The sequence below is a fragment of the Stigmatopora argus genome, chromosome 7, assembly GCF_051989625.1.
Source record: "Stigmatopora argus isolate UIUO_Sarg chromosome 7, RoL_Sarg_1.0, whole genome shotgun sequence".
In the NCBI taxonomy this organism is placed as follows: Eukaryota; Metazoa; Chordata; class Actinopteri; order Syngnathiformes; family Syngnathidae; genus Stigmatopora; species Stigmatopora argus.
The window spans coordinates 14,324,826-14,343,257 of record NC_135393.1 but is presented as its reverse complement, the minus strand read 5'-3'; the positions used below and the strand labels follow the sequence as shown (position 1 = coordinate 14,343,257).

The 18,432-nt window shown below is 40.5% G+C and overlaps 1 protein-coding gene across 8 annotated transcripts; it reads right to left on the bottom strand.

Annotated features, from left to right (window-relative positions):
* Positions 1-32: 32 nt before the first annotated feature.
* nacc1b (nucleus accumbens associated 1, BEN and BTB (POZ) domain containing b) lies at positions 33-18,317 on the bottom strand. 8 transcript variants are annotated; one of them, XM_077604826.1, is made up of 9 exons: positions 16,631-16,814; positions 11,841-11,991; positions 10,843-11,085; positions 10,354-10,554; positions 9,515-9,959; positions 8,462-8,747; positions 7,775-7,872; positions 7,378-7,697; positions 33-3,882 (listed from the first exon to the last, which is right to left on the bottom strand). In XM_077604826.1, the coding sequence occupies exons 1-8, from the start codon at positions 16,756-16,758 to the stop codon at positions 7,378-7,380; spliced, it is 1,872 nt and encodes a 623-aa protein (XP_077460952.1). In that variant the 5' UTR covers positions 16,759-16,814; the 3' UTR covers positions 33-3,882. The 8 variants fall into 8 exon arrangements, with proteins under 8 accessions (XP_077460952.1, XP_077460953.1, XP_077460954.1 ...); XM_077604827.1 differs by lacking the exon at positions 33-3,882 and adding an exon at positions 4,514-5,665; XM_077604828.1 differs by lacking the exon at positions 33-3,882 and adding an exon at positions 6,676-7,282.
* Positions 18,318-18,432: the final 115 nt, after the last annotated feature.

The following is an 18,432-nucleotide window of genomic DNA, read 5'->3' as shown; positions in this document are numbered from 1 at the left end:
GACTTTTTTATAAATAAAAATAGACACAAAGATTTTGTTACAAAGGCTTGATTTTTATTAAGATCGTATCCGCATTGGTCAATCATTCTGCTTTCTTTTCTCTTTACAGTAGTTAATGTGCAATTGTTATTATTTATTAGTGTGTCACATTTAGGAAGTCACATGTCATTGGCACTTAGAACACGTGGGAGGGGGGTTAAGTTTTTTTTTTTTTAGGGTTTGCAAGGGTAGTGACATTTACACGGGCCTCAGGTTGGCGTGGTGAATATTTGTTACTGCATTTCATCTCATTTGATGACTGCCTTTTTGTTTCCTGTGTGCTGAATAATGAATAAAAAGCTCATGCTGAGTCCAACAATCTCCAAGTTCCAAGTCATTGTGTACACTTGATATACTTCTGATATTTATATATGTGTACATATACGTATATACATAAACATACACTGTATATTTTGTATATGCTATTTATTGATAACGGACATGAGCGAAAGAACACTAAAGACGAGTGTCATTCCCGGTTGCTATGGCAACAAGTGAGGTAAGTTTGTGTTTGCATCTGCTCTCGGCGCGGCCGTCGTCGCTTTTTAAGTGAAAAAATTGAACTAAGTCCGGGGGACAAATTAAATTAAAGTTTTGGGGAACCATATTAACATAAAAGTTATGCTACAATCAGGGATTTTGGAAAAAAACAATATTATCATCAAATTGAAATCTTTGGAGAAAAAAACATTATTAAGGGGCAATCCAAAATCTAATTGGAATCATGCAATAACGCGCAGAATATTTAAATGATCAAAATATTGGAGTATATTGGCATCTATAATACATTTGAAAAGTTTTGGGGGGAAAAGCAAGGACGCCGCAAAGCGATATGTTGACCGCCATCGCTTCAGAAAATGGCTGAGAGCTTTCGAGGTAAACTTTTTAGGTTTTATAGGAAAACCAAAAACTGCATCAATGTGCAAAGCCAGGTGCGCGCACACCCTGAGGCTGCGGCGGAATGCGTGCGCTCTGGCTTCTTCAGAGGTTTTGATCTAACTTGAGTGTGGTATTGTGTGTGGTTTGTGTATGGTTAAAGTTTGCTTTTGTTATTCCCAAGTTTGACAGGTTTGTTGGTTTTTATAGGACATTCACCACATCACCACCGGGGGCCCGAACACAAGAAAAATCCACCCCATAAATTTTACACATCAAAATTCAAAATTTTCAAGACCATTAAATAAATCCCACAAAGTGAATGATGTATGTTTGTTGTAGGAACAAATGTAAGTGGTCAATGTTTGGTTAAATCCAATCCAAATTTTCAAAGAAAATAGTTTGTATACTGTATCTGCATCTTATTATTCTATAAAGAAACATTAAAAGGAATCTGGCATTTTCATTAGTGGAGCCACGTAAAACATGCTCTTGCAACAAAAAAGGGGTCAGAGGGGGTCTATGTCCCTTTTAAATTCAAAGATTATCTTAGTTAATTTTAAGAGGGTTGATAAATAATATTTTTTTGTTTATATCAAAATTGACCATCCTTTTGGAGTATGCAGAAAAAGAAAATATTGATATTTTTTCCACAGAAGAAGCAAATCTAGATTTTCATAGCTAATACCGCCAATAATAAAAGTAATACAGTTGCCGCTTTTAAAAAAAAATGTAATGTAGACCTTTTTTTAGATAATCAAATGATTTTTTTATATCAGCAATCGCTCAGTTGACGTGACAAAAGCTGAACATTTTCAGTCAAGCATGGCGATTTGTGCGGGGTGGATTTTTCCTTCTACAATTATTTCTCAAAGCTGCAGATATGCCATTCGTACATTTTTACCCCCCCATGAAACAATCCACAAAAGTCATCATTTTTTTCAGACATTGGGGAAAAACAAACAAGGAGAGATGGACAATTTCCAGCTTTTTTCGTTGTTCACTCCTCGAGTCACGAGCGTGCATTTTACAGTAAACAAATGTCATAAAAGGAGAAACAATGTATTAAAAAAAAGTACAAAAAGAGTTCTAAAAAACTATGATTTCAAAAAAATGTATAAAAACCACCAACAAAGTGAGCATGCTCAGAAAGGTGCAAAGGGCTACAATGCCGTCGAGCGCTAACCCAAAGGTGCTTTTTTTTTTTACAAAAGGAAAATAAATCCAAAACCTTCCCAACTGTGCTCTCATTTATCACTTAAGCTTCTCCGGGGTGGATGGGCAGCGACATTCGGACAGATGGACGGGCGTAGAATTTCAGTTTTTGGTTTTGGGGGGGCACGTTTTTATCGGATTGTGTGAGCGTTAGCATTTTAAGGTGCGCGCGTAAATACAGTGATCAAGACTTTTTTTTTAAATGATTACAATCACAGCTAAAAGGGACGTCGCGGCGAAGGAAAACATTCTAGAAGCAGCACCGCCTTCAAGTAAACTCACTTTGGAAATAATGATTGCTTTTATTTTATTTTTAGTTGTTTTTAAAAACATTCAGACGCCTCACAGTTTCGCCCCAAATTTTGAATACGCTTATTAGCATGACATTTAAATCGGGTTTTACGGGATTAACGTTTAAAAAAAAATGCGACAAGAACTAAAAAAGGTGGATTTTTGCGATCGGGTCATAATATCAGGGAAAATGTTTTTTGCTACAAATTTTTTGAAGAAGAAAGAAAATAATATAACATCCTGTCTATTCTCGTACCTTTGCAACAATGTTAAATTTGATGACACTATGTTGGAAGATGTGACTCCTTGCTTATGGCATTACAAAAAATATTTCATAATACTATGAAGTAGTGAAATGCAAGTTGAATAAAGTCATATAGTCAGAAAAGTCATGACAAGATTTTTTCTAAAAGTTCTTATACTAATAAAAATATATATATCTCTGCTAAAAATGTCATAATTTGAGAAACTCATTCTAATTTGGAGAAAGTCATAAAGCTTGTAAATTTTATAACCATACAATGAGTGGGAAAAAAGTCAAGTATAAAGTCAATTTTGCTAAGAAAAAAAGCAATGTGTTGCCAGAATGCAGTCATATTCGCGACAAATTATTAAACAATATCATGTGTCTAATTCCAACAGTACAGTCGTCACATTTGACAAATAACAAAGTTAAAATAATTTCTCCGTGTCTGATTTTGTGAGGAAAAAAATATACAATTTTGTAAATTTTCAAAAAAGTCATCAGTCATTTATGAAAATAAAGGTCTCAGTTTAGAAACGGTCATAATCTGAGTTAAAAAGTCACTTAAATGAGAAGAATGTCATGTTTAAAAACATTAAGATGCTTCACAGCTTCCTGTTGTTTAAAAGTCCACCTGCCTGCTTTCTTATGTCTGCAATCACCATTAATTGCAAAAATAAAACTATTAAAAGAACACCCTTTTCCCATCACCCCAGTCATAAAATGATGCAAAAATATGTAGTTTTCATTCTCTAAACTATGATAAAACTAAAATCTGTCTCAGCAACTACATCATATAGGCATTAGTTTTTAGTAGGATCCCGCTTTTGACAGCCAAATGTTCAAATGAAAAAAACCTAAACATAAGGAAGACTTCTAGTGAAAAGTTAAAAAACAAAACTCTTCAAATTCAAGCACCTATTTCGGCGCAAGGTTTTACGTAGATTTTTTTAGTTTGGGTGTGAAAATGGTCAAATCAACTAAACATCGAAGGAAAATTTAGGCAATGACTACAAGTAATGTTGCTGTTACACAGCCAGTATTTACTTGCATGTATGTATATGAATGTACCTTTCAAAGAGCCTTTACGGCTTGGCGCGTTGTGAAGCAAGATGTGTGGTGACAGATTTCAACTTTCCCTCCGGTTGCAGTTTCCTCACTTTTAAAAACTACGTTGAAGGTGACTTTAAATTTTCTTTTCTGATTGTGCAGGATCTCTGTGAAAAAGTGTCAAAAACATCACATTAGAACTGAAAAACGCATATAAATTTGGGGTATTTCTTTTAAAAAAGTACAGTATATACATGCTTCTAATCAGGTTCATTTGGAAATGTTGAGATGGGAGGATTTTCTGCTCTGGGTGAAAGTCACCGGCTAGGTAGGCGTTAAGTTGTTACAGTTCTAAAGACGCCATTTTGCTGATAGTCTGTATGTAAAAACATCCCAAAACCTAACATTTATGAATATTTGGCTTTTCAGACTCGGTAACACTTTATGGTTAAAATCGCACTCACATGAACGTCATCTTAAAATGGCATCTTGTCAAAGAAACATCTTAAATTAAAGCATTTTGCTGCTTCTTTCATGCAAAGATAGGGTTATCCTCTACATGACTAATGTACTTATTTTGTTGGATCTTCACCAAATATGGAATTTGATCATATGGGTCAAACTCATCAGGATTTTAAGCTTTTTCTTGGGTAAAAAAAATCCCAAACTATCCGGTATAGCATGTCAATTACGCAGGATTTCCGTATTTAAAGAAATATTGCCTTTCTTAAATGTTTGTTTTCAGACTCTGTAACACAGTAATGTTTAGAAAGGAGCCACACAACTGGCCATTTAATTGGCTGTTTTATCTCAAAAACATCTGGATTTCATATTTACTGAAGAGTGAGTCCAAAAGCATAAAAGTCATTTTGTCCATTGCAGCACTAATTGTCTTCGGTGTTTTGAATAAAAATGCCGTTTGATGACAATCGATATTAAGCACGAAATAATTGAAAAACATGAGTAGTGTACGTGTGACTGAGCTGGTTCACCAATATGTATGGAGAAGCAGGAAGTTTGCTTCGAAAGCCGCGGTGTGTATAAGAATCTAAGCTGATTTAAGTTAAATTTAAAGTTTATGATACATTACGAGCGCATCCGTCAAGTCTCTCTCTCTCCCATCCACGAACTCCCCGTTGTATTGAATAATGTCTGATTTTATAATTAAACATCATAACCACTAGTTATTTGTTACTCTGTTAGTAGATGTCATTGTAATTAATATCCTGTTTTTTTGGAGTTTTTTTTTAGTGGGTGGGAACGAATTAATTTGAATTTAGTTCATCTCTATGGGAAACGTTGATTTGAGATACGAGTAAATCATTAAGCTCGTATCTCAAGGTATGACTGTATATGAAAACCGGCGGCCCCCAAAAAGCATTGATTTTAGCTTCTTAAAAACGATTTTTCATAACCATTTATTCTTTGAAATGTCAAGCTACTCACATCTTTCCCCCCACCCGTTTTTAACGCAACAAAAAACTAACACTGGAATGTCTGCGACCGCAACCAATAAATCTGGAAACTTGGCCCTTTTCTTCATCATCATCAGCATCAGATTAGATGCCTTAACGCTCCGTTAATCTTTTCAGTGCAATCCTTTGTCGTTTTACTGCCCCTCGGAGCGTCACTTTGAGAAGAAAAAAAAAAAAGACGACTGCAGAGGTTACGTAAACAAAAATGCAGGCGTTTACATTTGAGGCTGTTCCCTCTTTGCGTCTCTTTTGTCTGGATTGTGACTGCCGCAGTGCCTCTTCGTCTGTCCTGGGAGATTATTTAACACACACACACACACATACCCCTCCTTCTCCTCCTTGTTCACCTCCTTTCCTACAGTCTGGCATTAGAATTCCCTCAGTCTAGTCAAAACCACGCGTTGGATTGGTCACCAGCCAGAGAGGGTTGAAAAGAGGACAGACAGAGACCCTCCTCATCCTCATCTTTTGATGCCTTTTAAAAAAAAGGCACAATAAACACAAAGAAGGGGAAAAGTTCTCCTCATTCAATAACTAGATGCACTTAAAGCACATAAATGATGGAATCTCAGCCTTGCTTATGAATTTTAAATGAATATAAACATGAATTTGGGGCATAAAATGCACGTGTGTATGCTTTTGTGTGTACGTGAGAGAAGGAGTGTGTGAAAGGCAGACAAAAACAAACACGCCACCTACGCAGTGGCAAGCATGCGCAATCAGCAGCCAGACATACACACACACATATGGAGAGTGTAGATGGCATTCTGGCTGAGACACACACCATAAAAGGAGATGTGGGAATGTGTTCATGTGTGAGGGTCTGCATTAATATGCACACGCATATTAGGCAGCGATAATGTGGATTATGTCTCGGGTGGCGCTCTCACTCTGCCGTCTTTTCTGCCTTGAAAAATGGTTGAGGTGGCACATTTAAACCAACATACCATCTGCAGCCGCCAAAAGTGTACCGGTTCAACTCCGTATCAGGGTTTATCAAATAAAGCCTTGTTTTTTTTTTGGTTTTTGTGTTTTTATAAATCATATACAAAGAGAGAGCCACCTGGGTTGACTTCGGTGCGGGCAAGCATGGGTTCGATTCCCGCTTGTTGGTGGTAGGATTGGGCTTGCGAATGATTGTCTGTCTCTCTGCGTGCCCTATGGCTGACTGGCAACCAGTCTTGGGTGTAGTTAGAGGCGAAACTACTGCCAGCATACTAGGCAATTTTACCGTGACCGGACATTTCGTTGAAAGACGTTTGGTCCCCGGACGTTTGGTCGACCGGACGTTTGGTAGAACGGACGTTTGGTCGCCGGGTTCGCTCACTGTCAAATTATGACAGAGAGTTTACTGTTGATATTTTGATATTAGATATTTAGATATTAAACTCACTCTCTCTCTCATGATTATAATTTTGAGAGCTGGTTTCAACAGTAACAACCCGGCGACCAAACGTCCGTTCTACCAAACGTCTAGTCGACCAAACGTCCGGGGACCAAACGTCCGGGGACCAAACGTCCGGGGACCAAACGTCCGGGGACCAAACGTCTTTCGACGAAACATCCGAGTACCCAATTTTACCCATCAGTGATTAATTCAAATACACCAATACTGCACAATAGCCATGCTGCAGTTCTGGTAAATGAAAGTAAACATAGGTTGTTGTTTGGGGCCAACTCAACACGAATAACGCGCACATTCGGTTTGAGTTTAACATTGGAATACATAGAAGACTGATTTTGGCGGGAGACAAAATAGTTGCCATTCTCGGGCTACATAAAAGCATAATTCCCACTCTCCCTAAACTCATTTCCTAAAATCCTGTTGACATTTTGTAGGCGTAACATGTAAAAAAAAAAAGTCAAATAAACAGTATCAGAACTCAAGTCGTTCTTTGGGGCAAACCTTTTACAAAATACGGGTACATTCATATGAAGGAGGGGTTAATAAAGGATTGATGTTGTTGGTAAAAGAACTGTGATGATGCTACACACAAGTGGGAGACGCTCAAATCCTGTCACTGGAATTATGATACATGCTTTTGTGTTTGTGGGCTCGCAAGAGAGCAGCTAAAAGCAGGAGAAAGTGGGGCTAAAAAGGAAGGGGAAAAAAGATCAGAAGTAGAAAGAAAGCAGCGGCACCGCCTCCTACCGTCCGTCCAAACATCTGTCAGTCCTTTCACTCACTCAAAACAAAGTGCTGCCATCTCCTCCTCTCCCTCCTCCGCCGTCCTGGAGCGCATCGGTAGGCGTCGCTCCACCGTCGTTTCCCGCCGTTGCCAACTCCAGGGCGGCGGTGTCGAAACCTTGCTCTCCACTCAACCCGTCGGCCTCCGCCTTGACGTTGTCGGCCAGGAAAGAGGAGTAAGCGTCGCTGTCAGCCATCAGGAGTTTGAGTTTAGGTATCCAGCTTTTGCGAACCACACGACGGGCGTTTGTGCACATGTCGGCGGCGATGGCGTTCATTTCACTCTCCCGGAAGCTTGGCGCAAAATTCTGACAGTAGACTAGCAAAGAGGAAGAAAACGATGAAGACAGTTTTCAATGATGTGTTAAGCTATCGGATCCGTGGCGGGCAACTCACATTTAACCGCGTGCAGAACTCGGTTGTCCAGCGGCTTGCGACTCGGATCGTTGGTGGAGGAGCGGATGCCAGTGCCACAACTGTTAGCCAAGGTGCTCCTGAGCACACAGCATCACAAAAATATGTAAAATATACTAAAAATTGAATAATAAAATAGAATAAAAGAATTAGGGTATTTTATTTATTTATTTTTTACAGGTGATTAAATAAAAGGCAAGCAGTGATAATAAAAACATCCTGTTTTATTTTACCTAGCCCTGATTGTTTGTATACCTTGAGTACTTTTATTTTTTAATTTCGAAAACATCTTAAATGGTTTGAATAGAAAAATAATAATAAAAAAAATTCAAAAATATTAGTACAATTAATGAATTTGAAAATGCAATCAAAAAGAAAATAATTGAAAATATAAGATGGGAATAATAAAAATATATGTACATTTATAAATAAGAACAGCAGCAATACACACAAAAAAACATGCTACAACCATTTTCTTACTAAGAAAAATAAGTTGAGGAGATGGTAGCAACACACCAATTAAACCACACTAAGGGTACAATTCTGAACCAGACTGAAGTTTGTTGTCGTGGAAACGTAACGTCAGATGTTAAAGAAAATTTGTGAAAAGGAGTTCGCCAAAAAAAGACAAACTAAAAAGTTTAAAACCTTGAAGAAACTGTGACTCACCTGTCAAAGAAGGCAGCCAGCAGACGCCTTAGCAAAACCTTGTGTCGTGTGCCAGCGCTGACGTGGCAGTTCATGAGCTGCGCCCGGGAGATGAAAACAGAGGTGCCGCTCACCAGCTCTAGTTTTTCAGCGGGGTCGCCCTCCTCGTAGAGTTTCGGGTGGCAGCGATTGCCAATCTGGCTGATAAGCTCCGACGGCAGAGATGCCAGCTCTTGCCGTGGGCGCCCGCCTCGTCGCCCAGAGTCTGGGGCAGCGTCTGGCAACGCCTCCACTTTCTCACCGGGCACTGTGAGAGCCAAATTAGAAAATTAGGACTAGAGAAAAGTGCAAGGAAAAAAGGGTTCATCATCATACTATAAATCATTAGAATCGATCCATCTGTCTGTCTCACGTTATTCCAAGTCTATAATTGGCACGGTTGTCAACCTTACTGTGAGGGTGCAACTTGGGCAGAGGAAGAACGAAATTTTAATTTTAAGTTTTATATATTGGGGAACTCATGCGGCAAGGCACAACAGCATTTTTATATCAATAAAATAGCTAAAAAATACCATGAGACATGGAACTATATCAAAACGAAGGTTACACTTTACGCCACGTGTCAAAGTGGCGGCCCGGGGGCCAAATCTGGCCCGCTGCATCATTTTGTGTGGCCCGGGAAAGTAAATCATGAGTGCCGACTTTCTGTTTTAGGATCAAATTAAAATGAACTGTATAGATGTCTATAAAATTTCCCGATTTTCCCCTTTTAAATCAATAATTGTAATTTTGTAATCATTTTTTTCTGTGTTTTTAGTTCAAAAATCATTTAGTAAAATCTAAATATATATATAAAAAAGTTAAAATAAACATTGTTTTAGATCTATAAAAAACTGAATATTCAGGGCTTTTAATCCATTTATTAAAAAAAATCTAAATATTATATCTAAAATGGTCCGGCCCACGTGAAATCAAGTTGACGTTAAAGTGGCCCGCGAACCTACCCGAGTCTGACACCCCTGCTTTACGCAATTTACAGAGGAAACTTAATAAGCATTTTGATGTGTTTCTGACCTGCAGCGTTGGCGTTGAGCATGCTATACATGGTGTAAATGTTGCAGATTTGTCTATACTGCTCTTCAGCGCTCTCATCCGCCATCTCGTCCTCTTCTTCATCGTCATGGTAGCTGATAGGCGAGTCACTGGTGTACAGACTGAGTGTGCCCGGACTCGTGCCTTCGGGGGTACCGCCATTATTACTATTGTTGTTGTTACTAATGTTGCTGTGGTTATTAGTGGTGGTGGTGCCTCCCGCCACTAACGTAAGAGCGCTCCCTCGCCCAGAGGAATCCTGGGTAGCGGCATTTGAGGAGAGTGAGGAAGATGAAGAAGACGAGGAGGAGTAGCGTGCCGCCTTTCTTTGTCCGCCGCTACCACCTCCAGAAGCGGCTGTGCCATTGCCTCCCTCCCATAGACGTTTGGCCACTGGAATACAGACTACTGAGTATGGGAATCCCTCCTGTTTAGAACCAAGGAAAGAATTGTATTCTGTACTCTTTGTACTCAGTAAAAAAGTTATATCAACAAAGTTTTATTTCATCCCTGCTGACTACCAGAGGTGAAAGCAGTGTTCTTGGCCATCATGTTGTTTTTGAGAAGCGAAGTATTCATTGTTGCCTATGTGAAATTAATATTTACTTAATTTGAACTATTTTTTAAATTTTTCGAACTTTCTCTAAAACTGAAAGTTGAAAAAAAGAAAACAATCTAGGCATAACTATATGAAATATGCTTTGCATGATTACACCCAAAAATTCATTTTAGGAATGTGTGGAATACATATGCCTGTACAAAAAAATGAGAAATTTGTATAAACCTGCAAAAAAATGGTAGGCAAACAAGGCCAATTTCACCTGTTGAGATTGAGGTGTGGTGGCCATCTGCTCCGTTTTCACCTTGGACACTAGGGGAAGGGGTGTCAAGCAAGCGGAAGGCCTGACAGTAGTAGTGGCAATCGGGGTGCTGATGGCCCCTCCGACCGTCTGAGTGACAGGACTCTGAGGTTCTGTCTCCTCGGTGTGAAGTCCCTGTGAGTCGCAGCTTGGAGATGAGACCTGATGGAAGCAAAAAGGGCACATTTAATGTGCATTTGGGTCCTTTTAGTAATGAAAAAAAATGTATCACAAGAATAAATCAATAAAAAATCAAATTTAGCTTGTGAATAGCAACTGTTGTCCTACCTCTTTATAAAAAGAGCAGGCAGCTTACAAAAACATCTCAGGCACCAAAATATGGCACTAAAATATCTGTTATTATTAAGTCCATTCACCACCAGTTGCTTTGAAACCGGTACCGAATTAAGAATGGGCTTCGGTACCCAACTCTATTTACAATCCATGTACCTTGAGGAAGAACTCTGTGCCCTTCTCCATGATTTGCTGGATCTGCAAGAATCCTGCCGTGTACATGAGCAGGAACTGGTCTCCCACGTTCATGCTCAGGCGGCCCGTGTAGCAGAAGGCCAGGATCTGCTGGAAGCTCTGTGGCTGCACGGCTGACGGCAGCTCCACCACCGAGCTCTTGCCACCGGCATTGAACAGGTCTCGGAAGTACGATGAGCTGGCCGCCAATACTGCGCGGTGGGCCTAAGAAGGGAAAAGATCAATGTTATTTAGTCATTAGCAAAACCCTTTTTTCCCATTTCCCCCCTCGATTTTTCTTCTAAACAATGTTTGAAAATAATTTAGTGTTGAAATGCTAAATTAAAGTATTTTTCACCTCATGCCTTTTTGAAAACCTTCCTTACAGCCAAAAACCATATCCTGGCAAAATTTCGCCAACTACCCTTATTTGGTTATTCTGTAAACGCACCACGGGTCTATATTTAAAAACAAGTCACCATAAAGATGAATTACAACACTTTAAAACTTTATTTACTAAACATCTCTGAAACTAGGACGCAGGCGAGTGTGTGGAAATTCTGCCACCACTGGGAAACATTTGAAAAGGCTAAAATTCCGGCATTGTAGTTTCTTATCGCAACAACTGAGTGGCGCGGCATTCACTGAGGGACTAATTAAACCTGACTGACTGTACGTGGTCAAAAAACGATTTAGTCGAGTGAACAGGCAGATTCTGGAGCAGTCATGCGCAACTTCAACAATTCACATTTCAAAAGCTAACGTTTTTAAAAAAGAATAATTCACTCAGGTAGGGCAAAAAGTCGAATTTTAAAAGAACAAACTGGCAAAAATCAGGGATTCAGTACGCAATCTCAGTTTGTGCCCATGTTTTCAGCACTTATCTTCAAACAGTATGTATTTAGAAGCAAATCATCAAATCGAGTTCCCAGTCCCTTTAAATAAAAAAGGTATTTGTGGCTTAGAATTATAAATTGAACCTTGAAGGCGTGTCCCTTGACCAGCACAGAGACGTCGCAGTACAGACCCTGCAGACGCTGCTCGTTCAGACATTCCAGGACATTGTTGCCAAAGTTGGGGATCGCCATCTGTAGCGTCTGAGCCATAACGCTGTGCCCAGCACTACGGTGTCTGTAAGAAGCAAAAGAAAAAAAAAAAAGATGTGAGACTTGCTATCATATTTTTATATTCCCCTAATCGCAGTCAAATTCCAGAGTCTGGCTTATTTTACCTCATTGAAAGGCATCCACAGTCTAATTGTGAGCCTTCTCATGCTTCGTGGCCTACTTCCCTCCACATCACTCGGTCAAATAGGAGTCGGTTATATAACTTGTCTATTTTTCAATGCCATAGTGAACTGTGAAGAAAAAGGGGACCAATAGGCACAAAATAATCCGTCCATATGAACAGATTCAGTTTGAGAATGACTCACTTATCTCTGATTGGAGTGATGTGGATACTGATAGTGGGGAAGTTAAAAAAAATACAGTGGGGATGAGATAATTAAGTACTGGCAAGCGCTTATGATGCACCACTACCTAACATGGCGGATGACTGTCAATTATGATGATAAAATATTCTTATTGTATTTTTGGGGGTAATTTCTGGTAAACCTGAGGCTGAAGCTGTCTAGTATCGGGTTCCATTACCCGTTAAATTGACGGTTTGGAAATTTCCAACTGTACATGTTAAGATTTCCAGTGGAAGAGCCAGATCGGCACCTTAAATGTTGTATGCTGAACAGACTACACAAATTCCCTAATGGCTGCAAAATGTGGAATGGATTTCCTGAAAAAACGTCTAAATTGATGAGAGGAAGAAAAATGTAATTAGCAGTAAACTCTTTGCGCACTTTGGAGGTCCGCCAGCAGTCGTTCATCATTAATTTGTATACTGTAGTGCAGCTTTTGACACGTGATGAGCAGACGGTTGAAATAAAGAACAGACTAAAGAGACGAAAGACTTCTATTTTTAGCTTGAGTGCTGCATTATATAATTAAATAACTTTATGCTAAGTTTTAGGGTGCCACGCTCTTACACACTGATTTCATTTATTTATATAGTATATATACTAACATTTGGCGGGCGGTTACATCATGATGACTTTACAATGAGAATATGGAAAATGTCTTCAATGTCAAAAAAAAATATTTTAACAGACAACTCATAAGCATGCTAGAGATCATCTATCGAAATTCTCTTTTGAAAAAAACAATTTTTACAATCATAATTTGGTGATTATAATGTCTTATATGTGTCATTATTTATCCATGCTCTTGTGTCAGATTCTGCCGTCAGGGAAAAGTCCTTTATTAGCATGAAAATATGAGAAATTGTTCATAGTTAAGATTGAATTAAAGACTTTTCCAATGGTCATTTGTCTATAGACAGTTATTTAGCTAAGAGTCCAGAAAAAAATCCCTTTGTTGGAATCGCCAGTGTTTATATTGGTATAGCGTACATATATGTCTTTGTTTTGACACTTAAAACTAATCAGAAAAATCCACACAAGTGATGAAAATCAACAACCATCCCATATCTCTGGTGACATTTTGCACTTTACGTGGCCTCTAGCGATAGTCAAGTCGGCTGCACCACTTCCAGGTGTAAAGATGTGCACCAGCATGAATAATAAGCAGACAGTTGCCATGACGACAAGCCATTGTGCCTAATAAATTAAAGTCAAGCATGCTGATAACACACATTGAGAAGAACAGTCAAGACAAAAGACACATTCCCAAACACGTCTGTGGGGATCATTGAGATGTCATCCAAGAACACCCAAGCTATGGGTCAATGGGGGTCACCACAACATCCCCAAAATAAAAAAGGGAGTTAATTGCTGTGACTTGAACTTTGAACTTGGGGCCCCTTTGTGCCCCATTAAACACTGAATGTCTAAACTATGTCAAAAAGGTGACAGTGCAAATATTCCGAGAAAAAAAAATCAACTTAACATAGCTAAGAGTATCACTCACTTGCCTAGTTCTTTTCTTTGTAAAGATTGTCTTTATCTTTTTGTAGAAAATATAATAATAAGTATACATACTCTACTCAGCATTTCACCAAGGGACCAAAACAATTCAGACTTTATTTTTGCCATATTATAAAAAAAATCAGATATGAGCAAATAACAGTGGACAGTGTCAAGTCGTGCTACATTCATTCATCCATCTTTAACATTGGTTATCCTTTTCAAGGTCAGAGGGTGATGGATCCTATTCCAGTTGACTGGGCAAAACGGGACTACAATCTGAATTGGTGGACAGACAGTCGCAGGTCACAAACAGAGACAGAAACGTTTACTGATTGGAAACTGATCCCATTTGGCCTTTGCTGAAGTAGCTAGAATGAACCACTACAATATCAGCGACTTGATTGTTGCATTTAACTTTCTTATAAAAATAATCACAGTGTTGCCTTAAGCGAGAGACTGAAATCACAGCTTTCCGCTCACAAATGAGCAATTCTTCCACAAACATGCTGAAATACCACCGATCCAGCCATCCACCCCAGATGTTATGTTAGGTATTGCCATTAGGAACACTCTGGAATCACAATTTCCCCTCACAACTAAATGATTGTTCCAAATGTCGAAAAATGCTGTACTATCCATCAATTGGGTCATATGTTGCTTTCACAATTTTGTCTTCAGTGACAGTCTGAATACCATAACTTCTCCCACTGACAACTAAGTGATCATTCCTAAACTGTGATACATTGCAGTATTATCCTGAACCATATAGTACCTTACAGTGTAGTGTACTAGTTATTACATATGCAACAATGAAAGGAAAACTATTCTGACTGTTTGGAATCCATATTTAACTCAAAATGTCAAAAATCCTCAGAAATGTAGTTTTTTCCAACAGTACATATAAAATAAGTTTAGATTTATTTAGTATTCAATGAGCACAGACTCAAGCAAAATATGTCATTTGCAAATACCAGCCATTACTTTGGAAAGGAACTATCAACTTTGTCCCAATAATTTACAGCTGAAAATTGTAAAAGAATCATAATAAATGTATTTTGGTGCGTTATCTACTCAGATCTGGTATAGAAAGATGTCCTCTGATGACACCCGCCTGCCTACTTGCAGTCATTCCCCTCTGGCTACAGTTCAGTGGGGGTCACTCTAACATCCAGGAAACATCAGGACTTAATTGCCATCACTTGACCTCTGAACCCAGCCCTCTTATTCCCATCAGAGACCTTACCATGTCAAAAGGTGACAAAACACATATTTGTACCGCCTCAAACTGTTGATATCATAGACAGATTTACTTCAGAGAAGCTCTTAAATCACTCAGATGAGTTTCCTGCTTTAATATTAAAAGGTGGCCTGTGTTAGCACGTAGCGAGCTAAAGCTAAGGCTAACACCGCTGCCACCACACCTTTCAACACATTTCCTAAAGCTTCCTAAATTGCTCACAATACCACAATGGAGATGTGAATGTTGGTTAAAACCCACGCTGCTAGGCGGCGCGATCGTTCAGTCCCAGTCCCCGCCACTCGATCACCGAAATTCGGCTACGCTCAAGTCTCCCCGCCCCCTCCGCCGGCGGAGCGAGACGAGAGCTAAGAAAGAAAACTTAACCCCAAAATCCAGCTCGTTAAAAAAGCAGAAATCATCTCACTTGTGGGAGTCGAGCAGTGCCGACGTCTCGCTCAAAGAGGAGGCGGAGGAGACGGAGATAGAGTGGGAAGAGGAGCCACCAAGAAGCGGCTCTCTACCTGAGGACACGCGGGGGGGAGAGAGCTGACGGTGCCCCGCCGTGTGCCAGCCTGCCGCGGGATTTGGGAGTCCTAGGCTGGCCCGGGCCGGCGGTAGGGAGAGCGAGAGAGGAGGGGAGGCAAAGAGGGAAAGGAGGGGGCTGCGAAGAGACAAAAACGTAGAGGGGCCACCCACCAAAAAAAAAATCCCTCACTCCTTTATTTCGCACTGATGTTTAATCAAACCTTAACAGTAGGAAAATAGCCGTGGAAATGACATTTAAATCAGCTAAGCTTAGGTTCTTCACTGTTGTTGTCTGGATCTTTTCCATTTTCATATCGAGTACTTGAAATGGATTTTCAAAGGGAATAAAAACAATAAATGAAAACAATGCGCAAGAATAAATATCGTATCTCGTTTCGACGGGCGAGATGTTGAACCGAGACATCAACAGGTCATTCCGGGACACAGACGGACGAGTCCAACGGCATGGCGAGGAAGGCGGATGGGGAAGACAGCGCAGGGGAGTCCCGATCGGAATGATTCTTCACCGATCGCAGGGAATTGTTAACAAACGTTTGTTCCAGTTGTTTATTACGATATATTTGACGCTTTCTCCCCTTTAAGAAGCGCGTATGTTTGCTTATCAGCTGGACGAAGAGAGCCGCAACCGTGGAAGTCACTGGCCGACCGAACAGGATCGAGGCGGGGGGGACGTGAGGGGCTACCTCGCCGCGGTGAATCGGTCGGTGCTCATAAAGTTTGCACACTTTTCCCTCACCCATCCCCCACGCGCTGTAGCTAGCTCAACTTCACTTAGCCGTGTAAAACAATTAAAAACAATGGCTTCTTCTCCAAGCCCACCCCCGTTTTCAAGCGTCACCTACCATCCGCTTCACAGCCTTTTCGCCAACCCCCGAGAAGAGAAGACCACCGGGGGTGAAAAAGGGAAAGAGGAGAGTTCCACAGGGGCATCACACTGCGGCCCAAAAGGACGTTCTCCCTCCCGCGTGTGTGCTTTGCTGATGGGCGGCATAGAAGAAGTCACTCACCCCCTCGGCCGCTGGAAGTCGTTTGCGGACGAGCAGCAGCGGCGCCCGGGAAGATCGCTAATGGTGACCGCGGTGGGGATTGTGGTGGTGTTGGTGGTGTGTCCCTCCGCTGCGCCGCAGGCAGCCATTCATTAGTTGGACTCGACGCAGCAGCATCATGAAGGCATGCACGTACACACGCGTGCTATACGGGGGTTGGAGGGCGGGGCGGGGGGCATTATACTGTACAGGAGAAGCGGGGGTTTGATATGCTTCCCAGGTTGGAGACAGATGGCAGAATCATCGATCAGACAGCCAGACAAGAAAGGGAGTTGAATGACATGCATGGGCAAGTGAAGCTATAGATGGGGTTGTTTTGGCCCTTTTCGTGGAAGGTTTCTACAAAGAATTCTGAAAGAGAAGCCGTCACTGCCTTGCCTAATTAATTCTTCTATAAATTGGAGTATACTGCTTTGGGCCTGTTGCGAGATAAGATAGAATTGTCTCCAATCAAGAGGTGTTGACAGGGTATGGGAAGATGTTGCAAATGAGATGAGAATCATGCACACATCTTCTGCTTTAACACCACCAAAGCAAACTAAACTAAAGCTATCAACAAATCTGCAGCATAGCAGAGGTGTGCCAGATGCGATCTGTTTTAGTTTAGGTTTCTGACTACAGTAAGACAATGACCTGAAGCATATGTTGAAATTATGTCAGAGCTACAAAGCATGCAGGAGTGGCCAGCACAATCACCAGATCTCAACCCTATCGAGTTGTTATGGGAGAAGTTTGGGCCAATACGTGCCCATCAAGCCAATTCAATTCATGGAATGTGCTACTGGAAGATGTGGGATGGAATTTCTCCAGATAACCTCAATCAATTACCCAATGCCAAAGGTGTGTGATGCAGTATCGGTGAAAACACATTTCTTGGGAGAAAATTATTTTAAAATAAAATCATCATTTTTAACCATGTCAATGCTGTAACTGTTTTTTTCTATTCAACTTGCAGCATACTTTTTCATTCATTCATTTTGTGTAGCACTTATCCTCACAAGGGTCATGGGGTGCTGGAGCCTATCCCAGCTGAATTCAGGGACCAGGCGGGGGGCACCCTGAATTAGTAGCCAGCCTATCGCAGGGCACAAGGAGACGGACAATCATTCATGCTCACACTTATTCCTAGAGGCAATTTAGTGTGTTCAACCAGCCTACATACATGTTTTTGAGGTGTGGGAATACCCAGAGAAAAAACCCACACAAACTCGGAGAATATGCACACTCCACACAGTGAGGACCAACCTGGGATCAAACCCTTGACCCCAGAACTGTGAGGCCGACGCATAACCACTCAACCATAGGGCTGCCTCCATTTTGCAACATACATACTTGATATAAAATAAAAGTGTAACCTTTCAAAATGGTATGGATCAATCCGAACTTTTGTGTATCAAGGTCACAAAATAGAAAAAGTAGAGCAAACACAATCTTCTCAAACATTACCTACACATAAGAAAAACCTTAACCTTTGTACAGTATTTTTATTCACTGACTGAGAGTGTCATTAAACACTATCATTGGCAATCAGTTATGGATGACAATTTTTTTCCTATTATGGCCTCCCCTTCAACTCAGATTACAGTCAATGTTTATTCTAACTAACCCCAGTGTGTTGAGCTATTCACCATGGTGGAATTGATGAAATTAGATTATTCGTGTGAGCAGGCTAATGCGTTTTCCAGGCTCCTCAGACTGAAAGTAGGCCGGGGTAGAGAAGAGGTGGTCTCGAATGAGGAGAGCGGTGAGGGGGGGTGTCCTCA